This window comes from Falco cherrug, chromosome 3, assembly GCF_023634085.1.
Source record: "Falco cherrug isolate bFalChe1 chromosome 3, bFalChe1.pri, whole genome shotgun sequence".
Taxonomy (NCBI): domain Eukaryota; kingdom Metazoa; phylum Chordata; class Aves; order Falconiformes; family Falconidae; genus Falco; species Falco cherrug.
The window spans coordinates 56737715-56765092 of record NC_073699.1 but is presented as its reverse complement, the minus strand read 5'-3'; the positions used below and the strand labels follow the sequence as shown (position 1 = coordinate 56765092).

Here is a 27378-nt window from a genome sequence, read left to right as displayed (position 1 = left end):
AGCTGCTTCTTGGTTGCAACTTTAAATGCCCTTTGGCTCCTTCACAGGCATTTAAGGTTGAATATATGGGGTTTCTTCTTTAAATGAGAATAGCACTGCTCATGTCATCTGAAACACTTGAACAAGCGGATAAAACCTGCCATGTGTCTCAGGTGGATTGTAATTTATGTAATTAGCTAACCCTGGTTTGCAAAATTCTAGGACATTATGAGGTGAATATTAATTTGAGTCCCATCTATTATTGTTATTCCAACTGTCTTTTAACATATTTTTAGATAATTACTTTCAAAAGGAGGAATGGTGACAGATCAGAGAGGTGTTTCTAAATTAGTTTGGCGAACTGATGTTTTACTTCCAGCATTCTCTTGTGTGTACAAGGACTCTTAAATCATGAAAATGCCAGTACACATCCATCAATGTGTCACTGTGAAAATGCATAGGCACTCACACACACTAGGTGCCATGCAGTCTTTGCTGCTGAGGTGGTATGTAGTCCCCTAACTTCATCTATTTATGAACAAAAAGGATGCTGTTCATTTTAAGCCAAAATGTTATTCTTTCTAGCACGCTACAGACAAAGATTTCAATAACATTACTCCAGGAAGATCTGACACTTGAGACGCTGAAATCAAAAAGTCCTACCATACAGTGACAACTCCTAGGATTAATTCATAGGTTTGCATCATGTTAATTTGTGCTGTGATGTCTTTCCAGTATATTTGCACCCTCTTTTATGAGACCTGTTTCAGGCTCTGGGGAGCACTTATGTGTGACTCTTTAAGGACTTCGACCTAGATGTGTTGATTTCTTTGTTGTAGAACCTATTTTAATTTGGCAATGGAATATTGCAAAATTCAGAGAAAATTAAGCTATTAATTGAGTGACCGTCAATTTTGCATTACCAGGAACACTACAGTCTTCAACTTGTATATTGCACTTTTTGTGTTAGGATCTTAATTATTTTATTTGATTTTTTAAGTCATACTGGTATCTCTGTTATACAGGTGGTAATGCCTAGGTAAAGGAAATTGAACAATTTTTTCCAAGATCACATAGCAAGCTCATAGAAGGATCGGGACTAGATTCTTTATTTGGTTGAAACATAAACCTCTGAAAAATATCATCTGCCTATATTCCATGTAATATGTTGGAATTTTACTACTAATTCAGTCCCAAAGCCAAAGCACTAGTTGTACAGTGCTCTCTACATGCTACTTCCACTAAGTATACTTCAGGCTTCTTAACTAGAGTGCTTTTTTTTGTGTCAGAGAAACAAATGACTATGCTGTGTACCCTTAAGAAAGTTGTATACTGTAAAGAAACCACAAATTCACATTACAGCTGCTCTGCTAACATCCATCATTATCTCCATAACCAGGCAGTGCAAGGTCTCTTGTGCACCTAGCACAAGACATACATTTCATTCCCAGTACTTCATGGGAAAGGTGAAACAGCTAGAAGTTCCTATCCCTTAAACAGCACTGCCCTTGGAAAAGAAGTGTGCTACTTCTACCTTGCTGCAAGAGTTGCAGCAGAGATCTGCTTTGCTTAATAATAATTTGAGTTCCAGCTGCTTCAAGCTGTGTAACACAAACCTCTGTGGGAAACAGCAATCCATTCTGACCACCTTTCATCAGATCCGTTCAAAGGCAGAGCTTCCCATGAGAGCTTTTCCTATGACACTTGACTGCTCTGCCTTCATTGCTGTCCTTAAACAACTTCCATATAATAGCTGAGAACAGATTTAGCAATCCAGAAAGTAAGTCTGTGAAGTGCTGGCAAAAAGAAGTTCCTCCCAATGGCTGGCCCACGCTATCCATTCCTTTCATGCAGGTGATGGAGCTTGGGGCTGAAGCTTCAAGGGTTCATACTGAGTTCAGGCTCTGACGAGTGCCTGTGCAGAGAACGATGTTTTAAAGAGTGGAAGAAATGAATGGTTGGTCTGTCTTTTCCAGAGTTATAGCAAGTCAGTATATCTTTAAACAGTTTGTTTTTATGCATTTATTTCATTATGAAAGAAGCAGAGCAGTCATTTAAGAAATGCCCGAGTTTAAATAATGTAAACAACAGGAATATTGTAGCAAGTACCCTTCCAGTTAATGCTGAAAAGATGGGGTATTTCCAGCATGTTATTAGCTTTCTAAAATACATTGTATTTTTTGCATTACCTGAAGTTGATCCTTTTACTAGACTGAGAAGTCTTGAAGTTTGCATTATGACTGTACTGGTGAAATTTGTGAAATACTGAAATTTTAGAACAATTTAACTAAAACTTAGCTTCTGACATATAAGATCATAATTAATCTAATTATTTCCAAAAAAAGAAAGAAATGATAAATGTCCTGCAAATAAATTGTTATGATCATGCACTGTTAGTTAATTTAATTTTTTCTTGTTCAAGAAAATGTATTTAAATCATCAGCAATAACTTCAATAAAGCAGTATATAAACTAAAAGATTTTCCATCTGGCCTATCATTTACATTTATCTTTCCCTTGCTAAACTGTAGCATAACCAGCTACATGGCCTGTTCCTTCTTTTTATAATATTTTAAAAAATACAAGCCTATGTTACTAAAACTACTAGATAATTTACCAAAACTACTAGATACTGTATAAAGAATGTACTTTGAGTTACCCTGTATTTTGTGAGGTATTCTTAGAAATATCTTAATATGATAATAAGGGGAACAGTAAAAATTACTTTAGAAACAAATCCTGCAGACTTCTTAGAAAAACTGTACCAAATATTTTTGTATCCCATAAACCTTTTAAAAACAGAACGGAGGATTTACAAAATTGGACCTCAAAAAGAAGAAGTTCATTTAATAATAGAAATAGTCTACACAGCGCGTTCATAACTGTATGGATTCATCCTTCTAGGGAGCTGTTACCTTGAATCTCTCTTTTCACTCCATGTTTCTTTTGCTGAGGCCTCCCACGATAGGAAATTTCACACCAGATTTGCTGGTATAAGCTGGTGTAAGGACACCTAGCTGCTAGGGACCCTGCAAGTGTTATTAACGTCCTTCACATGGACCTTTGAACTGACGCCTGGGCTAGTGACCCAGGAATCAGAGAGACATTAGCATTGTACTTGGATAAGTAATACAGTGTAATTTCTGCAAATTGTCATTTGAGTGTTTCAACGAATTTGCTCTCCTGTTTCCTCTTTCCCATTTGTTCCCAGCAAATTAACGCTTTTAGCCACAGAGACTAAGTGATGTGTCAAGGAAGTCAATGAAAGGACTACAGCTACCATCTAAGACTAATTTCCAGTCCAGTGTAAGCACCACCACGCCATCTTTACTTCAGTGTAAATGCCTTTTACTGCTGAACTTAAACATCTCTGTGTTAGCATCCGTACAGGTACATCAGCCTTTAAAATTTTTCATCCTTCCCCTCTCAGTCTTGGAATTTTGGTCTCCTGAAGTTTTATTACTTCAAGACAGCATGTGCAGATTGTGAATCTGTTTTCTTCATCTGTCATTTCCTTTCCCTGCTTATCATCTATATATATTGATTTTATGACTCAGCCTGAAGTTAACTGTTTACCCATTTTCCATCTACTCAGCCAGAGAGCAGCCAGTGAACCTGCATTCAGGTGCTTCAGGTTTGCATGTTTTCTGATTCTATGAATGGCAAGTAACTACTGGCTGATGCTGGTGCAGATAATGAAAACGGCTGTTTGAGTCCATGGAGAATCTAAAGTTGATGGGCAGTGAAGCTCTTGAAATATAAAGGCATATTGAAATGGAATCATATCGTGGCCATTTTTTCTGGGCACTGCTTGTAGATTATTGTATATAACTCTACTATGGGAGATGATGTGAGCCTAAGAACATGCATGATCTATCCCATATGCTACTACGGGTAGGAAAACCGACTTATTATCTAGGGCAGGGGTTCTCAAACTTTTTAACCAGGGGGCCGGCGCGCGGATGCAGTGGCAGGCAGCCATCTGCGGCTGCTTGGTTTCCCCCCCAACCCCCGGCGGGGTGTGTGTGTGTGTGTCTGTAAATACCGGGGGCCGGATTGAGGACCCTGGGGGGCCGTATCCGGCCCGTGGGCCGTAGTTTGAGGACCCCTGATCTAGGGTTTGCTATTTTTTTCCCACAGTATACAATTGACTCCTATTCTTGTAAGTGGAAGTTTTGCATATGTTCACTAACAAAGAGAAAAAAACCTCAATATAAGAAAACGGGCCAAATTCTAGTTATCTTCCTAAGCCTAAGTAAACAGATTCATTAAAGGGGACACACCTCATTAGTGCTGCACAAGAACCACAAAACTGTTCTGTCTTTAGCACATAAGCTTAAGATTCGCACCATCTCATTCCTGCAAGACATTCTGAACAGCAGAACCATATGGATTTGGTTATTTATTGTCTGTCCCAAAAGCCTTGCCAGAGGACAACAGAAGCCATTGAAGAGCATAACCTCCAGGGTCCAGACACTCTGAGATGTCTCCCGAGGAGCTTACCCTGCTCAGTAAAACTCATCTAGTAGACTGTTTTCATCCTCACTTGTAGAGAGTGGAGGTCCTCAAAAGAAAGGACCTCAGACCTTGGGCTTAGGGTAAGGATGATAGGACATAAGCAAGTTTGATAAGAGTCATCTCTGTACATGCAAGACGGAAACTACTTACGTTGCCAGGTACAAAATTTGAGTTACTGGCTACAGGTCAGTCAGTTCAATTTCTCTGTCTTATGCCTTGCTGGTCAGAAGATCAGTCCCCTCACTGAAAAGAACAAACTTGGCTAAAGAACATAGGGGTACAACTGTATGATAAAATACCCAAACGACAAAATAATATTATAGCAGCACTAAGAAGCTAGCACTATCACATCTCCGAACAAAGTGTCTGATAATTAACATGGCTGAAACCAATTGTTATTAACAACAACAACAAAGTCTTTGTAAGAGTTACAACTTAGAATTATAAATCTCTCTTCCATAGAGAATTTTGATAGTGTATTATACCTGTGTTAGGGAAATCTATAATTGTGCTTAAAATAGCATAGCAAAGGTATTCTCCAATAAATTTTGTGAACTTTCACGAGGGATTTGTTTAAGTTTACTATCTTTTCCAACTTCCAAAACCAAAACCAAGTAAATCTTAATGTTCTTGAACTGCAACTGCTTTAAATCTTAAGTCACATTTGTCACCTGATCCGAAGCTGGAATAAACCAATTTAACACTGGAGTCTCCTCAGTTTACACTGCTGAAGGTCTGGCTTCCTACCACATTTAAATGTAGCATTCTATTTAAAACTTAAGAACTTGATGAGACTATGGTCAGGCTAGAGCTGAGGTTGAAGTAAATCTGAGGCAGTGTCTAAATCTGTGACAGCAACACTGCCTAAAAATACAAAAACCTTGCTGAAAACAGATCCCAGAAAAAGTACTGCCTTATTAATACAGATCAGATCATAGAAAACGCTTACAGAGAAAACTATGAAATTCAGATGTCAATCTAATGTAACTAACAGTTTCAAAATCTGTTAAGAGCAGTTTACAAATAAGTGGTTTCCATGAGAAGCTGCTCGGTGTGCTGTGGCAGTGAGTCTGTTTATATCTGCTTTCCCCCGTTATGACGGACAAAGTAGCAGTAATAGCACTGATGTCACTGATGTCAGCAAATAAAAAAAACAGGATGTGAAAAAGAGTATAGTGAGTAGACATTTTATTTTTCCCCAGATGTTTGACCAACAAGTCATTGGGTACTGACCAAAGGGAGCACATGCCTCTTCACAAATAATCAGGCATTATATGACCAAGACTTGTTTTCTTCTTTTTGAACTTTAAGTCCATGAGTGACTCTATAAAAAAGTACAGAAAACCAAGAATAAAAAGGAAATCCATTAAGAAGCAAAACAATAAAGTGGGTGGATTTTAATGTTACCTATTAGGAAGTTTATTCAAGTAAAAAATCCCCAAACAAAAAGATACATCAGGCTCTATAGTCAATATAGTGGAGAAAAGTCAAGTGTAACTTGCCTAGGGAATCTTAAGTTAGCTGTAGCTTTAGCTGCATTCCCCAGAGTGTTCCTCTTGACTTATTCTTTGGAACTGGATGCCAAAGAAGTTGTGTCTCACTTCCAGGGTTTCCTTAGCCCCTAGGACACTCGTGAGTAAACATACAAAGATCAAGACTGAGAGGGACTGGCATGGCTTCTACACACTGATGAGGACTCATGTTTTTGCCTTGAAAATGCAATTTGCCTCCTCCCAAATGGGGAAAGTGTTGCAAACTACCAAATATTCACCTTTCCTCCTCTTTTGGATTCGTGCTTCTCAGCAATATAAAGCTAAGTCCTGCATCAGCCACCCAGGCATTTTTAATTTTTTTGTCCACAATCCCATCAAGTCACGAGTACTCACTAGTAAGATGTTTGTAGCTAGAACATTTCGAGAGAGACCTAAAAATCTAAAAAAATTGCATCTAACATGTCATGGACATGGAAAAGCCTCTAATGAAATTTGTTACTAGTTGTGCAGTCTGCCAAAGGTATGCATTCAGACATCAGGCACTAGAGGAGCACAGCAGTACTGTGAGGCAGTTCAGTGAGCAAGTCCCCTCTTACATCAAGGATCACAACTTAGCCTATCTCTAGTCAAAACATTTTTATTATTACTATTTATTTATTTACTTTTTTTTTTTTTTTAAATGTAATGACTGGCCTGATGCAGCGGGTTAAGGAAAAGTCTTTCATTAACTTTTCTTATTATGTTACGCAGCAAAGACAAACATGAAGTATCTAGGACAATCAAGAGCTACTTTAGAAGATGGCCGTTTGAGTCAGCCAAAAACGAGATGCTTCACTCTCGTGAGTGAAATGATCTTGTGATGAGAAATACCGTGAGAAACCAGCCAAATTAGATGGCACTATTTTAAGCCTATACAAGAGTGTATTGGTTCAGGGTTGAGCTATGACGAGAATGTGGCTACAGATGTTGCATAAATATTTTGAGAGCCCTTGGAAGGTGAGAGAATTCATAGTGGTTTTTTATTATAAGAATAATTTTTATTAGAAGAATAAACTCAGGAAGCAGAATGTGCGGGAAAATCTTGGTATATGAGGTTCGTGGCTGACTGAAGAAAAGACAGACTTGATATTAGGCTGTAGAGGGATGCTAAGTAAAATGGTAACTACTAAACCACTATGCAACAAGCACAGTTGCATAGTACTGCAACATTATGGAGACAACCAATCATGAAAAAGCTGGAAGAGCATCAACTCAGATACCTGAATCCTGTGAGATGGTAGGACAGAGAATAAGAGAGGCTCCAATTGTATGGATAATAAGATCTAGCAGGCACAGTACAAGGACATTCAGAAATAGATGGCCTGTGAAGAAGGATGGCATCATCCTAGGGTGTACATCCAGAAAGAAACAAGAGAAAAGAAATCAACAAAAGGACAAGACAAAAGTGCAGTTCTGGATAATTGAGTTCTGGATTACACTAAGCGCTGTAGGCATCTAAACTGTTTCTGCTGGCAGAACTGCATTTTAGACCTTGGTCTTAGCTTCTGTGTGCCTCTATTTCAACTATAAAGAGGATAATTTCTCTTTTGCAAAAAGTGATGTGGTAGGGTCCTGAAATACTGTGGTACAAGAAACTCTGCAAGATGCAGAAGATATTGTCATCAGAAGAGCAGACCAAAATGATCTTAACAATGCATCCTTCTTGATGAAATACAGTGAAGACATAGGGCCTGCCAGCACATAAATGTACACTGCAGCATTTTGCCGTTAAACCAGAGCATGTGTGAGTAGCCTTATTTTAGTCTAGGTGTACTGCAAAGATCTGTTAGTAAAACTAATGAAAGTTTACTTATAGACACAAACTGAATAACAATCATGGATCAGCATTTATGACAGGAGATGATAAATGCCTTATTTCCTTGATAAAAACACGGAGCCTAAGCTGAGCTTGAAATGTTCTGGTTGAGTAGTAACGCTCTAAGCTACAGATGTGCCTAACTGATCACAGTTTTGAAGGTGAGTTCCAGTACTTTGCAGAAAGACTCTTCCACACACTAAATCTTTAGGATTGGCTCCAACATAAATGCCAGATATGGAACTTTTATGGGAGGGCAAGATGGTCAATTTAATCTTTAATGATCACCAAGTAGAGACTCAGATCTATCTAACCTGAGAGACTTTCTAGATACCTGCTAGCATACTGGTTTTCAAAGAAAGAGCAAACTCCCCCATCACCTGGTATGGCAATGTGGAAAGGTGAATGTGGTGCCTGCACAGGAATCATAGGTTTTGTTCCTACCTGCTGTGCAGCTCATGTGGTGCAGTTCACAAGTCCTCATACGTGCTAGTTTTGCTGCTCTTAAGTTCTGGGGTGCTTGGTGCCACTTTCCCCTTCCTTTGGTAAATTATATTAAGTAGGATCTAAATATTACCACTAGTATTACTGAGACTATTTTTTCATGTTCTCATTTTCACTGCAGGTTTCTGGTTGGTGAAGTGGATATACCAAGTCCTAAACATGTTATGAAATGGCAGGATGAGATGAGATGAGATGAGATGTGCAATACCGCACATATCAGTAAGATAACAAAACAGAGAAATGATATCAGCAAGGCTATTTTGAAGCAAACATTCTCGACCTGAAATTTTAAATCCATTCTTAAATTAACATCTTTCAAACCAGAAAGTGCAAACACAAGAATGATCTGTAACCACAGTAGTGTAAATGCCTACTAATGTAACATAATGTTTATGTTAAAATAATACATATCCAGAAACACTTTCAGTTACCTGCATTTATTCACTAAAGTGCTCAAGCAAGAAACATGGAAAGCAAACCTTATAAAGGCTGAAGGAAAAAAGGAGAGGATTTACTGGGTGGAAAAAAGGGTCGGTTACCTGGAGAAGAGTGTTTTCTGCAGAGGGTCACTGTCGTGCAAATGCTGATTGCTAAGAGCTGCCAGCTAATAAATTCTTATCTGTGTTTCCGGAACCTGTAATTACAACAAAAGATGACATGAGGGTAAGATGAAGTATTATCCCATGAATTATTGATACTGACCTTTTTACAGGATGGAGTTCTACATTAGATAGGGTGAGCTGAAGCTCAGTGAAGTAAGTACTTTTCTGTGGGTGTCTGCTGGCTTTGGATTTGGCCTAAAATAGATTAAAAAAAGGGTACAGTTTGGAGATTTGCATTCAAGAAAAAATTTCTCACACCTTTGAGGGGGGGGAACAGAAGAATTTCTTCCTCTCTTTTTTTTACCTGATAGGCTAATTTTCTTAATCTTTGCAAAGTTTCATCCCTGTTTTTAACTTTTAGGAAACCAGATCCAAGAACATGTCATTATTTTACTGAAGTGTTAGATTCTTGCTCATATAAGCCATATTTTCTCATGTGATACTTCCCAGCATATTCACTGATACTTTTGTTTGAGGAAGGACATGTGTTTGTGAGCAAGGGGTACACTTTTTGCTGTGCAACCTACCAAATAGCTCACAAGAATCTTTTCTTTAAAGTGAGATCGCAAAGGATCTACTGAGGCTGGATTCCTTACCTGAACTATCCATAAAACTAAGCCAGAAAAAATTGTCAGCTATTACTCTACACAAGAGCAGTCAAAGAAAATTTGGAGCAGATTCTAGTAGACACAGGATTTAGCTCTCCATCTCAAATTCTTAGTTTAGGCACTTATTTTCTATACTTTCACAGTACATTCTGTGATTTTTTTAAAGCTTCATCAAATGTATTTGAATAACCTGGTTTATGTTCTGCTTATTCTCCTAGGCTCACGCTTCTCAGAAAACCCTTCCCAAGTGCTTATTGTGGAGACCAGGGACAGAGGTGCAGAAGAAGAGTTCAAAACTCAAAACACAGAAGTGCTGCTTACAATACCCACACATGCAGAGGCAAGGGAGCGCAAGATGTGTATCTAAACCAACTAAAGGTTATTTCTTTTGCATTTGAAGCACTCACAGCAAAAGATGTCTTGGCAGTAAAATTGACAATCCCACCATCCTGAGTCCAATTTGTAGGAATGTACAGGATAACTGGAGTAAACTAATTTCCCCAAACGTTGTGCAAGACAGTAAGTTTCTTTCTGGTTGAAGAGGAGAAAATCTTTCACGGCTTGTTGGATATGTACAGGAGAAACATCTTTCAGAGCTTGCTAAATGAATGTCCAGCCTGGAGATACTCTGACTACTCTGAAAGAGATTGTGCATGATTTTATAATCTTCATAATAGTAATCTTCATCAGTTCCTCTTAATATTGTGCTTTATAATGAATTTCCCTTACCCAAGCATTTCTTTTCTACCAGGAACATGCTCTGCTCAGCTTTTATTCAATATGATTTAATTCCTCTAACAATAAAGAGGACAAGGATGGCAATTTAATGGATGTCAGGCCTTTGTAAGAGCTTGCTTGACCTGGACTTAAAGGCCACTTATGTTAGATACTTCCAGATATCCATTGGTAAAAAGTTATATAATCCAGGATATACTTAGGATTTAACAGGTTTTCAAGAAATAGGTTGAAAAAGACCAGTGGATATCCTATCTGATAGTGTGGCATTTTGTTTAATGGAACATTTGAAGATGGTGTTGCTTGCTTTTATTCAAACCTCTCACAGTTTTTACGAAGTAGAAGCTATTGTAGGAAGGGACACGATGGACACATGCAATAAGATAATGTCCTTTCCACAATGTCACTGTTGGAAAAGGAGAGTATTTTTAAGTTGCTCTAGAAACTGAAAGCATTTATGGATATAAAAGCCAAATCTGATATATTTGAATTTGCAGCATGCTACATTTATGACAGCCAACTTTTATTATGGAGGACTCAAAAATTGTCTCCCACAGATATGTCTTGATGGTGTGCTAAATCCACAGTGGCACAAACCCAAGGATGCCAATATTTTCTTGTAGACAGAATCAATAGCTTGTGGCTGGCACTTCCTGAAACAGTACACCAGGGATCTCCCTTGCTAGTGCTGTGTAGCAAAGCCCTCATAAAGTTATGAAGTACTTTGCTGCTAACATGAATCACTCTTAAAATATTATAGGTCTGTGTATCTAACCACATTTTTGAGTCTGAATCCCGCAGATTTTATCAAGAGGACTGAACACGATGTGTGAGAGCGTGTGGTGGTAGAAATGTGAACGAGTATGAAACCTACGATAGCAATGCCCTTAAGCAGTGCAACTCCTGATACAGGTGACATGCTTCTGTGTTATCCAAAGCCCGTGCCAAATCCCTTCAAAAAGACAGGAGCTTCATTGTCTGCCCTGGATGAGCAGGAACACCCACCTCACCAGGAGCCAAGAACACTGGCTGTGCATTGCAGGGGGTGGCCTGGGCTGCCTGGTTTCCAGCAGCCCAGAGCACTGAAAATCGCAAGAGGAGCAGCGACCGCTGCAGCGCATTTGCGCGGGGTGTCATCCCAAAGACCTGCAGGCAGCAGCGGGGTTTACCTGGCGTGCAGATACCCCTGCTGGAGGAGAAAGCTGGGAAACCTTGACTTACCTGCCCGTGTGTGACGTGACAGGTCGCGGCTCACGATGCCCTGAGGCTTGTTCAAAGTACGAACCCGCGCACCTGCCGAGGAAGGGCAGCATCAGACATCAGTTACCTGGAAGGCGCGCACAAGGGGGGCGGCCCCCCCCTCCCGCGTCCCGTCCCGCTCCCCGCACCCCGCACGCCCGGGGGGCGCGGCCCGCTCCGCACGGCGCCCCGCTCCGGGTCTGCCCTGGCCCCGCCCCGCGGCAGCGCGCGGGCAGCCCCCCGCCTCCTCCCGCCGCCTGCCCGCCCGGGCCGCCCGCCCACCGCAGCTATAGGGCCGCCCCGGGGGCGGCGAGGGCAGAGCCCGGCGCAGGATGGCTGCGCCGCCGGGCTCCCCGCTCCTCTGGGTCCTCCTGGCCCTCTGCGCCGCGCAGCCGGAGACCCCCGGCTCCCGTGGGACGGGGCTCAGCCTGCACCCGCCGTACTTCAACCTGGCCGCAGCGGCCAGCATCTGGGCGACGGCCACCTGCGGGGAGGCGGCGGGCGGCGGCGGGCGGCCGGAGCTGTACTGCAAGCTGGTGGGGGGGCCGGCCGCCGCCCCCCTGGGGCGCGCCATCCAGGTAACCGGCCGGGGCCGGACAGGGGTCGCGGCGCCGGGGCGCCCTTCGCCTCGCACCCTGCTCCTGGCGCTGCGGCGCGGCGGGGGGCGTCGGCGTGTCCTCCGGGGGCGTCCCGGCCCCTCCGGGGGTGCTGGCGGCACCGCGGGGTGCGCCGTGGCGTTTTCTCCTGCTGGGCGTTGCCGCAGCCGCTGAGGGAGCCGGCGCGGGGCGGCGCTGGGCCGGGCCGGGCTGAGGCTGCCCGCGCTTCACCTGCCCGCAGGTGTCCGGCACCTTCTGGAGGCGCTCGCAGCGGCGGCCTCGCCTCGGCCCCCGCCGGTGCCCACGCTGCTCCCGGGGGTGCGGGGGCCGCTCGTCCCGGCGGCGGCTCGGGGAGCAGCCGGGCGGTGCTTCGTGGCCTCGGCGCTCGGCCCGCGGTGCGCTGCGCGGTGCTGCTGCCAAGTAAAGCCGTGAGCCGCGGGCGAGGGCGGGGGGCTGCGCCGGTAACCGCTCGCTGACAGCGGGCATCGCTCCGGGGCGGCGGGAGAAGCGGGGTCCGGCCGTAGTCGGGCGGCTTTGAGGTGTTTTACAGGCACTAAACGTGGGGCTCGGCGTCCGTGCTGTGCGTTGCTCGTGAGAGGGATGCAGAGGTGCCTTGGGGCTCTGACAGGGAGCCCGAGCACGCAGGGCAGCGAGGGTGATGTTCTTTCTTAGCGTGGTGTGAGATGATTTCACACGTTTTACTGTCGTCTTTCTCGTGACTGGCGCAAAAGATAAAACTCCTGGCAAAGGGTTAATGGAAATATATTATTTTTTTTTCCTTTGGTAGAAACTTGTATAAACATGCCCATTAGAGGGTATGGAAGGAGTAACAGATGCACCGAGCTCTGTGATGTACTGCAGTGGGTGTTCAGTATCTGTTTGATCAGAACTTCGTCAAAGGGGGGGACTTTCCTAAAGCCTCAGACCTTCCAAAGTTATTTCATTTGTATTCTCTCTTGGTGGGAGGAGAAGAGAGCCAGAATGAAGCTGCAATTTGAAAGGGATTTCAAAAGCTTGCAGTCTGCTTCCTGACTTCAGGCAGTACAGAAGGAAGGCAAGTAAGTTTTTAGCCTCTTGGAGGAAGGGTTAGAGTTTCAAAGTCTTATGAGATGTTTGTATGTTTTAATGGTGGCATAACTCTTAATATCTGGGTTCAGAAGAGATTGCAATGGATAAGAGAGGTTTTTCTTACCATTTTGTAATGGGGACAGATGTTCAAGAGAGGGAAAGAGGTCTGAGAAGGTACCGCATACTCCTTGTCATGAGCCAGAAGTGAGCCTGCAGCATCACGCAGCCTGCCCTCACAGTTCATTAGGCAGCCACAGCCAGCAGCGTGCTTTGCTCTGAACTTCTCTCTGCCATGCCTCCCCATGAAGTTTCAGTTTACCTTACATTTGTGCAGTGCCCTCTGTCATAAAAATCTCGAAGTGCTTTGGAGATGCTTACAGGCAGAGTAACGGACAGTTTTACTAATAGGAAGACTGAGTCACGCAGGGGGTATTCCTCTTGTTAAATATTTGCCTCACAGGTCCTAGGTCAGAGGGCAGTTGTGGTTCATGCCTGATTTGAGTTCCGAGAAGGACTACTGATAGCTCAGCCCTGGCACAAGGAAGCGTGTTGTGCCTTTTATAGCATTTGTGTAAGCACAGATACAGCAGCGTCTCTCTCCAGTTTTAACAAAGCCCCGTTGAGATACATAACATGAATACTTCTGTGGTTTACCAGTAGCTGTTGTGTTTCAAGAAGAGTTGAAAAGCCTTTCAAAAGTCCAGGGAAATCCCACCACAGAAAATGCGATAGCAGCACAATGTACATGTTATCAAGCTACTCCACCTCACAAATTCAAAGACACTATAAATAACAGAATCTCTCCTTTCGTGGAAGATTGGAGAGAAGTGCGTTAAATTCTTGCAGAAGCTGAACTTACATGGAATGATTTAAAATCAGCGTAAGTATTCACATGTTGTTTCTTAAGAGTGTGAGGGAAGGTTGTGCAGCTTTTATGTAAAGTGATAGGTGTAATAGCCACCTTGTCAGGCCAGTTCAAGTTAAAGAAATGCCATGCACTCAAGACTCTCACTTTTGGGGTCTCTACAAGGCTGGATTGCAGCTATTGCTCTATGAATTAGGGAAACTGGAAAGAAGGTGCGGAGGGTGATCGTCATTCTGTCTGACAAAAGGAACAGACAGCTCTGTTGCCAGTGCTACCCCAAGCACTGAAAATAAGGCAAAGAGAGGAAAGCAGCACCCGTTTCATTTCCACTGCTTTGTCATTGGCCTCTCTTTTTCAGCTTGTCATTTGGTGATGTGTCTTTCAATGAAGCTTGTAGTACCTGGCAAATCCAGAAGGAGCATTTGGAGGTTGTTTAAAGTTCTTCTGCAAGGTGATGGGTGGGGCAGTTCCTTCGTGGGTGGCTCAACTGCAGCTCTTAAGGCAATGCTGGACATACACTGTGGAAAGCTGTATGTTTCCCTTATTTAACACACTGGCAAGTGGGGCAATGACTTAGTAAGAACAGTATTGAGTGAAGAGATGCATGGCAGCATAAAATATTTCAGCGACTGGTAGATAAATGGTGTGCTTCATTTTGTCTGCCAATCTGCTCTTAGTGATGTGCAGGTGTGAACTAAATTTTAACAGTATACCTGCCCTGCTCTGCCAGTGGGCGCAGAACTGCTAGGTGTTAAAAAGCAAACAAATCCTTCATTGTTGTCATTCCTATAACTTACAGGTGAGACATTTTCATCCCTGAGTGTCTCCAGTCCACACTGGTGTATTTCAGCGAACTTATTCGCGTAGTTCAGTTTTCTCCTTCACTCAGGAGAACCAGAGGAAAGGAGGGTAACAAGGTCACCAGCAAATGCACACCTGCCTGCCTGATGAACTGCAGCCAAAATCAAGTCTCCGAGGCCAAGTCTGCTGGAATGGAGATGTATCCTGTAGCAGAAAGGCTGAGCGTGGTGTGCCTGAGATACTGCCAGTGGGAAACTGGGAAGGCTGCTCTGTCCAATAATTTATTTTCTTTCATTTTTTGTTTTGCTGCCTTGTTGGCAGGGTTGCTGGAATGTACTTTAACTGAAACTCCAGATGTTGCAATGAAATTCTTTGAATTACGTGCTCAAGAAGGAAAAATATGGTATCTTGAGTTCAGATCAAGTACTCTGTTACACTGAAATCGCATAGGTGTGTGTAAATGTAACACGTTTAATACTCAGTTCTGCTGCTGCAGCTTTTCTTTGAGGCTGTTTCCAGATCGGAGCTGGAAATGCTATAGCAGCAACTCTGTATTTCCAGTCTGATCATTGTTGACATGAATTTAGATCTAAAGACCATGTTTCATGCACATCATAAAACTATTTGGGGAATAGTTACACATATGTACTGTTGTAACATATTTATGTCAGAACTCCAAGTATGCATTTGTCAGGAAAGATGTTCTGATGCGGTGGTAACTGCAGTTGCTGGTGCATGGATTGAATTTTCAGTGTATTGATTTTGGAGATAGTGACACAATGTGCTTTGTTGTCACTGCAGAAACTGGCAATGTTGCCTGTAGCTAGCATAGGCTGATGTGGCTGCTGCAGAAAACCGTATCTGAACTTAGTTAGTGTCCTGGCATATTGTAGTTTGTACAAAAATCAGCCAAACCATCTTCTCTAAGAGAGCTGGAGGAGAATCATGTTATAACATGATCCCAGATGTAGTTAACCAGCCTATGTATGTGATGATTTAGTAAGTCTCTAAACAGTTCTTTGCATTCTTAAGAGTTAACCCTCAGCCAGATTGACACCTTCAGTGCTGAATCAGAACAGCTAATGGTAGCCATGTCTTCTGGAAAGAACATCATATTCTGGTCTTTCTAGAAAAGCAGGGTGAGGATGGAGCCATCGCTACATGCAGATACTGAAATAATTTCTACTGATGCAGAAATATTCAGTGAACATCTATGTTTTGTATTTGAAGGACACAAGATGGTGTATTTGTATCACATGAGAATGATGGAGTAGTTTCCAGTCCATTAGTAACTATAGCAGATGTTAAACAAATTCTGCTAGAGATAAACATCTTAAATTCACCAAGCTTGCAAGATTGCACCCAGCAAGAATGGGAGAGTCCTAATGTTATTCCTCTGTTAAAAGTGGACAAGTATGATTGCTCCAGTTACTTTACACTGGTTAGTCTGGCAGCAGTGACAAACAATATAACCATTAAGGGGGGTTATTCAATGAAAATGGCATGTTTCTGCTGGGGTTCTACAAAGATCTAAGCCTGGCACAGTTTAGCATTTTCGTTGATCATCACCACCCGGTGACTGGGTAAGAAGTGAAAGGGACACTATAAAGGTCCCTTAATAACTAATGACAATGCTTCAACACTAATATTAGTGGACTGTAAAAATGCAGTTTCTTGAAGATAGTAATGCTGCTTTTGGGGCAAGCCAAGATGCCAAGTTAAGACACAATTAAGTTTCCTAAAGTTTATGCATCATTATTGTACAGAAGAGTACAGAGAGCTTTAGAAACTATTAAAGAGAGATTATCGGGGCATCTCCAGAGTGTGGCTTTAGTTGTGGACTAGGAATTGGGTGGTAACTTCTGCAAATGAAAATACAATGGGATTCTTTAAAGGGAAACCTAGAGGGAACAGTCTGTAGAATCCACTGCATTTTCCATGAGTACATATTGTTCAGAAGTCTCCGATTCACCATGTATTGTAATAGCAGGAAAAAAATGAAAGCAGTATTTTAAAATTGTAACACCAAGCATAAAGGCAAGTAACAGAGTATTTTTAATGGTTTTATTAATACCAGGCTATGTGCATATGTGGATATTTCACAGTCTTTTAGGAGAATTGAGGATTATTTGTTTGTTGATCTTAATTCAGTTTTAAGAATCTTTGTTTCATTAATTTCCTGCAGACACAATATAGGTAATTTCACCAAAGTATCAATACATTCATTAATAAAGAAAGACTGACTTACTGCAGTTTCCTTAAGGAGGTTTCTGAAATTTTGATTTGTAACAAATTTAGTGTGTTTCAGGGTATAAGTGTGTAATTTAATCACCAGGGGAATAATATACATTAAAAATTACACTATATAAGGAGAGAAACAAAATTAAACCCAATTTTTGATCAGCACTCTAGTTCAGAATCTCAGGTAACATGCTGTTAAGATTTCAGCTGAGACTGCCTTTTTAATATATTGTGTTTCAGGGACAGTTTTGTGATTATTGCAATGCTGCTGATCCCAGTAAAGCTCACCCGGTAACCAATGCAATTGATGGCACAGAGCGCTGGTGGCAAAGTCCTCCTCTTTCTATGGGCTTGAAGTACAACGAGGTCAATGTTACTTTAGAGCTGGGACAGGTAAGTGCATGAGCTATTGAATGAGATTTGATAATTTCTTGCATTTATTTTTTGCAGGCTTTGCAGTTGAGAGAGGTGTTTGAACAGATGATTTTAACTTCCAGCGTCACAGCTTGTCTGGTTTATGTCCTGTACTTTTTACAAAGTTAACTTCATTAAAGTTGTTGTTTTCCTTCAGGAATTTTGATGATGTGGGTTCTTGCCATTGGCGTCACACAGATTTAATGCCTGTGCTTTCTTGTACAGACACTAACTCGTTAACGTGAGGTTACAGGGGGGACCGCTCAGTTGAAACTGGGGCTCTAGCTTCCATTTCATATTATCCTTTTCTGTGGCCACAGGGAGAGATAGAGATTTCATGATCTCTTACCACACACACGTTTTGAGAATAATGTTTGGAGTCTGCTTTTGCCTTAGGGGTCCTTCTGGTTTCTCTATCATCCAGCAAGATCTTAAAGATAGACAGAAAGATACTGATGACATGGTCTAAAAGGGAAGGGACAGCAAAACCAGCGTAATATGAATTAGTAATATGACAGTAACATGAACACCCATATTTCCTCTACAGGCGATGGGCAAATAGCTGACAGTACAGCCTCTGTATCTGTATTTAAGTCATAGGGATGGATTCTCAGCTGCTGTAATTGGGCACTGATCCAGTGAAATTAGTTACGCTCTGCAAGTTCACACCAGCTGTAAATATGTGACTATAAATATATGTTGGGGGCTGCAAAATATACATATGCATATATATTTTGGACAGTGGTAACTGTTTTTTGACTGATTTAAATAGCACAGGATTTTCTGAATAGGCATTCAATTTAGTGGACAGTAAGAGGAGGAATGACAAAGGAAAAATGTTTCTTTTGAGGCTTATCTGCCATTTTATTGGGGATTCAGGTGCAAATTATTTTACATCTTCTGTTATGTGCGCTTTTAATGCTCCTGTCCCTCACATGACTGGAATGGCGCTCATTTTGAGGATATCTTCTTTCAGTGTTTACTTTGGTACCAGTTGGAAAGCGACTCTGGACTCTCTCAGGGAATCCCAAGACAAAAGGTCAAAATGACTTCAGGTCTTGTGATCAGGAAGGAATCATTTTAGTTGGTGGATGGTTGAGGGTTTAGTGAGATTAATGTGATTATTTTTTTTATTATTATTTTTTACTTCATGAACATTATCTCAGATCTGCATTCAGCTAGTTAAACCTTAATCTCAGGATTTATTTGAGCTTGAGATTCACTTTTGACATTTTGCGTAGTACTCTCACACCCCAGATTCATGATACTAATAATGAAGAAGAAAATTAAATACTATGACAGTTACTGTGCCTGCTCAAGGAAACAGGTAAACACTGAGACCCCAATGCACCTTACCTTATTTCAGTGTCCTAAAAATTAAGAGCTTAGCGTGTGTTAGTTATGCAGACTTTCTCAGCAGTTGACAGAGACAGAAGTTTTCAGAGTGCAATTCTCCCTCCAGTGAGCTGAAATGAAGGTTTTGGTTTTTAAGGAAAAATAAATGTTCTTGAAGTTAGATGTGTACCTAAATACCTTGCAGAACTACAGGCTATAATACTGAAAACATAGTAGGGATGTAGTTTTTCTCACTGAGTAGTTGTCCTTTATTTTGACACAAGGCATCTTTTTCTGCAAACAAAATATAGAATGTTTTTGCATGTGCAAAACACGACAAAGAGTAAGGTACATAAGTGTGCAGGGAAGCAATGGATGAGTTGTAAGTTGGTCATCAAATATTCACAATTAGAGGAAGCAGAACTCAGTGCAATGTCAAAAGCTTTTAATTTACAGTGTTCCTGCGATTATATCTTTACGACTGAGGACGGAGTCCCAGTGGAGCCTTTTGCCATGGTCTGATGACAATACTTAATTGAATAGTTGCACCATGGTGGAAGTTTGAGTGCACACTGCCACAGAGTTGGAACAGAACACGCACCTGCTGCTGCTTCTCTTTCATAAGGCTAGGGGTGATTTTGATGTCAGAATCCTTTCAGGATGTTAAGTCTTTCTGCTAGAAAAAAAGCTCTTTTTGCTGTATTTGTAATATGAGAAAAAGCAAAAAACCTTAAAGCAAAAGCCCTGCTTTACTTCTCTTTCTGACTTTCTGTACTATAGTTACATTTCTAATCAATCACAGTCCTTCTGAATAATAATTATAATGTTGATCCCTGAGGCAGTCTCTCCATCCTGTTAACATACTGTGGCTATTCCTAACTTGTTTAAAATACTTGGATCAAATGAAGTCTCATTTATTCCTTTAATTGGTCCTGATTTTCCCAGCGTGGTTTTCAACATATTTTAAACTTCTGAATCCAGAATGTCTGTCTGAAGTTCATTGCCCTTCCCCTGACTCTTTAGATTGCCTAATTTTAGCAGGTGTGCCCTCATCTTTGGCTTGCTAAATGCTCAGCAGATATTACAGTAATACTCCCCCAGGTATTTTCCTGAACTCTGTCTTCAAAAGGAGATGAAGGTTAAGGATAGTGTGATATGAAAAAGAAATGTCTAACTGTTGTACGTAAAAAAGCATAGTCAACAAATTTTATTGTTGCTTTTAGTTACACATGATTTTTTTTTTAAACTGTGTTTTTATGGCAATAATATAGTGCTGAAACACTGAGGCTCAGTGAAGTCTTGTGCACTAAAATGTTGAGTAGTTTTTATGTAGTGATACTATTAGTCACTGTTGTAAACTAAAGGCACACAGTGGAATGTAATGTCCAAATTAGTAATTTTGTTAGGGAGGGAGGGAAACAACCATAAATTTAAGATAAGTGGTATGGCCTGTGGATGACTTTATGCTTTTATGTTATCTGCCAATTAAAGCATGTAAATATTCTGTAAAAAAGCCTCACAGTTTGGTAGGTCTTCTGAATTGCTTTTATATGGTAGGTATTGCTTATGGGATTAATTTTTTTTATTTGGTAGCAGTCCTCTATGTCCATAGCTTTACAAACAACATTGTTGTTGAGAACATTAACCAGTTTTGGCTAATTATTACGAAAAACATTTGTTCTTAACTTACAAAAGATTGACATAATTTCTTAAAATGTGTCTGAAGTTACAGTTACTTTATATTTTACAGAAAAAGTTAAATTATCCTGTAGGCCCTTCTCCCGTAGGGAGATACTATCAAGGTGATGGGAGATTTATCATAAGCTGCATTGAACTGGGCTTCCAAGACTAGTCATTGCATTCATTGTGCTTGACTACTGAAGACTTTATATTACCAATGACCTTGAAATTAGACCCAGCTCTGGGGTGGAATTGCATAATCTCAATAATAACACTGAGAAGCCCTACGAATTAGGGCACAAGAACCACGCGTAGAGCTTCTGCACTCCTGCAGAACTGCCTCCAGCAGTGAGACAGCCTTTCCCCTGGAACCCCTGCACAGCTCTGCCCCCGCAGCAGCCCCAACCCCTGCTTGGCTTCACACTGTGGAGAACAGGGTCTTTTAGGCCTGGGGAAGGTACAACATTGTCCCTGCAGTACCCAAAAAAGGGGATCCTAACAGCACAATCTTGCGTTACTTTGTATTAGAGAACTCTGGTTCTGAGTATTTCAGTTTTTGCAGGAAACTTGATTTGGGATCACACCACAAATCATGCCACCAAAAAAAAAAGAAGTCAGTTGATTTTTGGCTCATACCACAGTAAGGTGAATCTACTTGTGAACTCTAGATTAACACAACTTCAGCTGATCAAGTAGCAGCTGCCTTATAGGAGTTTCTAGAAGTTGTTACCAGGTAATCACACTCCATTTATTTCTCAGTCACACCACGAGCAGCTCTTTCTGAGCTGAGCTGCTAGCCTTTGTCAAGGAAATATTTTAAATACATCCTTTCATGCTCATACATTATTCTTTAAGATGTAGTCAATGTATTAAAGCTTTAATTAAAAGTAAAAGTTTTAATTAAAGACCTTTTGAATGGCTTAGCATTTTTTCTGATGTTTGCGTCATTTGCTTTAAAATGTGTTTTTGATGTTAATTTGGTATTTTCCTCAAAATATACAGAAAAAACCTTGCAAGTCTTACTCTCCTTTGCTTTGCTGGCTCTGTCTTTCTCTGGTTCTTCTTCTGCATCCTTTTAGGAAGGTCTTTGTGCCCACTCATCGATCTTGCTTCCTTCCAATGTCTGTGCTTATGCCTTTTCCACCTTCCTTCCCATGCTCGTTCCTGCACATTACTTTCATTTTTCGATATGTTCTCCTAAACACCTCACTTTGCACTCGGTATAGTAAAAGCAGAATCTCTGCTGATAGCCTCCAACCCTTTGCACTTCCTTGTGTTTCCTTCCAGCGCTGACAGTACTGCTGTGTTCTTTTTCCTTCGGGCTGCAACGCTCATAAGGGGACATCTCTCTCTTGGGCAGCTGAGGTCTGAATCGTACAAACTTTTTCCCATATGAATAGCTTCAGTGTTCTGTGAAGAAATAGGCCATATGTAAGAGATAATTATGAGCACTGAGCTGGTCTTTGTCCAAATCCCAGTGGAAAAGTGGCTGCATGAGAAATTTTAGGATAATAACTGACAATCATTGATGTATTTGCCTTCAGCTTTAAAAAAAAAAAAATAAAATCAAGGACTGATTGAATCTTGATAATGGACTACCTTCCTTCCAGAATACTGCCTGTGAAGTGTGGAGAGCATCTCCCTTCTGGTCCTGCCCATTGACTGATAGAGAAAAGACTGAACGCCTCCAGATGTGTCAATGAGGCATATTCACAGGCACTGACTTAACTAAATACAGTTTTTAGCATCAGTAGGTAGTTGTATTCATATCCTTTGTTCATTTAACTTGTATGGTACTAACTGAACGATGTTGGAAGTCCTGTGCTTATTCCTGGCTTCTGCACTGCAGTCTGTGAAGCTGGCATGCAAGGAATGACTCTGGCACGCTGTGCAGTGGGAGCCTCTCCCGTCACTGTTGATGCGTTGTTAGTGTTGCTGTGTATACCTGTACGCAGTTAAACTGGATGGAATACATGCAGTGTTCTCAGATACTACCCACATGGGATTTTCCCCTGTACCTCTGCTATAGCTACTTTTCCAGGTACCCAGAAGAGTAATTGGCAAATGCCAGAAAGGCTGGATCAGCTCTCTCTGGTTGGCATTTTTTAATATTACAGTTTCATCTGCAAAATACTGTTAGGAGTGTTTTAAGTCTTTGGATCTGCAAGGCTGCCTCAGGTCCTGCTGAGATGCTATTGAAGAAAGAGGGTGCTGACTTCTTTGCGACCTCAATAAATCAAAGCCTTTAATTTTAACCAAAGTACATGGGATTTTTATTTCATTGAAATAGATTGTTACTTTTATGGTTTAGTCTTTGATAAAAAACAATGCTCAAGACCTTAAGGCTTCATGACATTAAGAAGCTAATGGGCACGCACATGCCAACACTGTGCAATCCATTGCATTAAGGTGTGTTCTGGAGCTGGTGCCAAGCTCAGTTCACACTTCCTTCAATCCCTTTGCTTCAACCCACATCTGAGAATTTTAGTTTATGTACTGAATGGTCATCAGATTTCTGCCTCTTTCTCACTTTCTTTGCTAACATGTTAATCAAGTAGAGAAAGTTTGCATGTCTGCTAATGCTGGGCAACCTTTGCAGAGGTCCTTCAGTGCAGAGACTTCACTGTCTTCTGCGTAATGTACAGTGCCTTGCCACAGTGTCATTATTCAAGAAAATGTCAGAAGCCTAGAAGAACTGTCATATGTGGAGGGAATTTTTGATGGTGCAGATATATCTGCAAGTACAATGCTGGAAACAGCTGTTGTCTGTACTTCTGCAATTCAGATTACATGAAGGAGGATTCTTGTGGTACCTTTTTGAACACATCTATAGAGATCTATAGAATGCCTCGGATAGATAGTCTGCCTGACTTTAGTTGTGTTCTTGTTATTGCCACACTCCGGGACTTTTTATTCTTCAGGAGCAAAAAAGGGAGAACAATCCTTTCGTACCTACAAGGGTAGCACACAGCATGGTGGTTGTTTGCAACAGTGTGTGTTTTTCTGTTGTCCTGGTTTATGCGCAGCACTTAATTGTCATTTCAGTGTTTTAGTATTCAGTTTTGAATTTATGGTGGTAGGAATGCAGCAAAATATGTTATACTTCTGTATATGCATATCTAACTTTCTTCTTTTTGCTTATGTATTTTAGGATTCAAAGAAATCTTGTAAATTCCTCCATATAAAAATTGCTTAAACTTCTAAGGAGAAAATATAGAAAATATTTTAAAGTAGTCTTATTGCAATTTTTAGATTTCTCATGAGGATGCAATGGGTCATAGGAAGTTTTCTTTCTGTTGGGTTAAAATAAGTAGTGTGCGGGCCATTAGATATCATGAATATTGTATCATCATCAATAATGGTACAATGTGATTCTCAATCAATTTAAATGAATTCTGTTAATACAATCTTAAATTCGCCTGTAAGGGCTTCTATAGAAATGTTTCTGTCTTTGTAGTGTAATATTGGTAATTTCTAGCTCTGTATTACAGTTTCCATTTTTAGATGAGAAAGACAATTTGCTGATTCTGCTGGATGATTTTAAAAATCTTTATCTTATTTTTTGTGAATCTTCCAGGCCACTTCTTACAAGAATATTTCAAATCTGAACAAGCTTGAGTGAACAGGAAAAAGTCACGTCAATAAGAAACTGGTTAAATTCCAGCTGTTGACAATCCATCAGGTTTGATCCATGCTGCTAGATTGCAGCAGGGTATGGGGTGAGGACATTTACAGGAGTACATCCTCTTTCACGTCTGCATTTCCAGAGTGGATTGGTTTAATTGCTGGAAACAAAATGCTGTTTCTACTTGTAAACTTATTTCTTTATTCATGTAAGGGAATGGTCAGAATCTTGATTAAGCCATATTTAAGATTTTTTTATTGATTTTTTTTTTTACTATTATAGAATTGCACCAAAAGAACAGTTATTTTTAATGCTTACTTACATTTTTAACACTCCTTTTGAAATATTTTTTTTAATGAAAGGAACTTGACTTAAAAGCAGCCAAATAAATATTTTTTTCCAAAAATGAAGAAACTCCCTTTTTTTTCAAAACTGAAGAAGAAAAACACTGCTTTGAGTTTATTATGCCTTTTTTTCAGGCTAGGTCTTACTTCTGTCAATGCAATGGGATCAAGATTTAAATTAGTCAAATGCCAGCTTAGAAGATGTGATTAAAATTGCTTTTAATGATTGCTTTTCTAGGTCTTATGTCAGCAAGGTTACTCTTTTATCTTTAGTTCAGATTTATTTGCGAAGCCAAGGATTATTTTTCTTCTGTTGTTCCCTCATCAGATCTGGAGACAGATGGTTCATCAGCCTGGTCAGTATTCAGTCATAGTGGAAATCTGGATTTTCAGGTGGTATTCAGCATCCTTGATCCAGGTCAAAACCAAATAAATCATTGGCACCCAAATGAAGCCAGAAACAGAACAGATGAATAGATGATAGGATTAGTGACTAAGTTTTGGTGAGGTATTGTTATTAACTAACACTAATTTATTTTTATCAAGACCTATCCCTTTCCCCTTTCTGAATGTGACTGTACAAACCTGAGAAGTATTTCAAACTACGAGATGTAAGGAGAGCTGCATGTGAATTGAAGCTTTTCATATGCAGCAGTAGTTCAAAGTTGCCATGCATTTTTTTCTTCCATTTTGTGGTTTGAGTGGAAGCATGCAATGTGTGGTGCTGGGGAGACAGTTCTTTAAGCGTTGGCAGACTTGCAGAGTTCCTGATATAATACACATATTGGACAGTACTTCAGCTTCACGTGCATTGAGTAGTCATAGGCTTAAACAAATTCCACAGCTGCATAGCCAACGTGGCATACAGGTGTTTGATGGGTGCCACATGCTGATTCAGCTGTGTTACTATGGTGTGCTCTCATTTTGGCCACTTTTTTCTTTAGATGCTTATGAAAGGTTATAGTCCAGGGTGACACTGGTGTGTAAGTGAGCTTGTCTCATATTTCTTCAGCACTGTGGAAATGGAATTCACTGCTACTATTTTGCTCACACTTATGAGAAGGTATCACCTGTTGCGATAGATGAGACGAGACTGGCTGTGTCAGCACTTTGAGTAGCATCTGAGTAAAAGAATATAATAACTGTATGACAAGCTGAAGCAGGTGTCATCTGCTTTTTTGGGGAGTAGATATAAGTCATTGTAATGATTCCACAACGTGACTACAAGCAGTGGTGCCCTGGAGAAGGCAAGGCCTTTTCTATATGCTTCTTTTGTTTTCTCTTGAGCTTTCTAAACAGTTTGGCTTGATTAACTCTGTATCAGCCAACACACAGTGTTATCCACGCTTGTTAACATGCAAGTAAGGATGGGACTCCCAAAGGCCCTAAAACACAGGCTATTGCCTGCCCAGTGCAAACCTGAACAGGACAATACCCCTTGAGAGATTCAGCTGGCCAAAAGCAAGGACATGAAGCACTATTTTTTTAGGAATTTCAGAACTGTTGTGCTTTCCTGGGAGGATACCAGTCTTTGCACTGAATGGCCATACCGGATGACATGGAACACCTGTATGGCCAATATCCCTACTCTGAAACTTGCCAGTCAAGTAGCGGGAGTTACTTAGGCAAAGAGTATCAGAAACTCAGTAAGGGCAACTCTTGCCCCAGTCCCCAAAATATTCACCTATTTCTGACAATCAGTGTAAAGACTTTCCGTTAGTAATTTAAAGGCATTACTCCACCTGTGCAGTCATTGTGCATAGTTGTGGGTTCTGTCATGGTTCTGTCAACAGAATGGCTGCCACTACTTTGCTTGATACTGTTGTCTAGTTAGTCAGTTTCCACATGTAGATACTGTCTGGCTATTTAGATACCTAATTTAGTATCACAGGAGGTGAAGTTGGTGGTTGTTGTGCTGTGTTAAGCGAGCAGGATAAATTCCAACACTAACATGAAAGGAGTTTTTTTCCCCAATTTTTTCTCCGCTGACCTAGGTAACCAACATTCAGCAAATCAACAGTTTCTGAAATATGTTTTAAGGTACAACGACACTTGCTGCAGCGATGACTTGGTGTGTATAGAACAAGCAGTTGCCCTGGGTAGTTGTACATACTGCACTAAATGAATGCCCGATGAAAAAGCTTCATTTTTTTTCTTCTGGGATGTGAGGTATTATCATGAGAGCATGCTCCATGAAGTGCCTGAACTCCTCCAGTTTCTCTGTGAGAAGGGTTTACTTTCTTATGTGAATATTTTTGATATCTGAAATGGATGTGTGAAGATTGAGGCTGCTTGTAGGTGTATGATTGCAATGTGCATGTAGCCATGGGATAGGCATGTGCAGTACTGGTTAGGGACAAATATTTCTAGGTATCTGCTCCACTGTGTTGTTCACCATTTGAATCTGGCTCTTGGTGGCCCCAGCTGGCAGCTGAATGGGCCAGTCATGGCAACAGTTGCAGTTCCCAGTTTGTGGTTGGGAGCTTGTATGCACTTGTGGTTTGGAGTCTAATAACCTGTGCAAAGTATTAGCTTCAGTGTTACAGCATTTGTGATGTTTGGGCAAAGATAAACTACGTGGGTGTATTTGATGTGAGGGCTCTGGCAGCAGTTACTTGACAGAGCGGGGACTGTAACTCACTGCCATCCCCATCAAAGTGAGAATATCTTGCAAGCAGATGATTCTGGGTTGAAGTTGTTGAGTGGGAAATTCTAGTGCAGGTTCACTTGAATATTGACTGTACTTCAGTATTGGATCACTTTTATTGCCAGTTTATATCCATGTTGTGGTTGTTTAAACTCTAAATGACCCTTAGAATCAATCTGTGTTCAGTCTTTTGTGTGGAGGTAATTTTACTATCTGATTTTTATGACTAT

General features: G+C 41.0%; 2 protein-coding genes across 2 annotated transcripts in view; one reads left to right on the top strand and one right to left on the bottom strand.

Moving 5' to 3' along the window:
- ANKRD29 (ankyrin repeat domain 29) overlaps positions 1-11608 on the bottom strand; it is a 51246-nt gene extending 39638 nt beyond the window's left edge. The window contains exons 1-3 of the mRNA XM_027797725.2: positions 11515-11608; positions 8888-8982; positions 1596-1894 (exon numbers count right to left, since the gene is read on the bottom strand). The gene's annotated coding sequence lies outside the window, so the exon portion shown is untranslated. The remainder of the gene's footprint in view (positions 1-1595; positions 1895-8887; positions 8983-11514) is intronic.
- A 256-nt stretch (positions 11609-11864) lies between these two features.
- LAMA3 (laminin subunit alpha 3) overlaps positions 11865-27378 on the top strand; it is a 122857-nt gene continuing 107343 nt past the window's right edge. Inside the window, exons 1-2 of the mRNA XM_055705748.1 lie at positions 11865-12110; positions 17344-17496. Of these exons, the coding sequence (XP_055561723.1) occupies positions 11865-12110; positions 17344-17496 (399 nt within the window). The remainder of the gene's footprint in view (positions 12111-17343; positions 17497-27378) is intronic.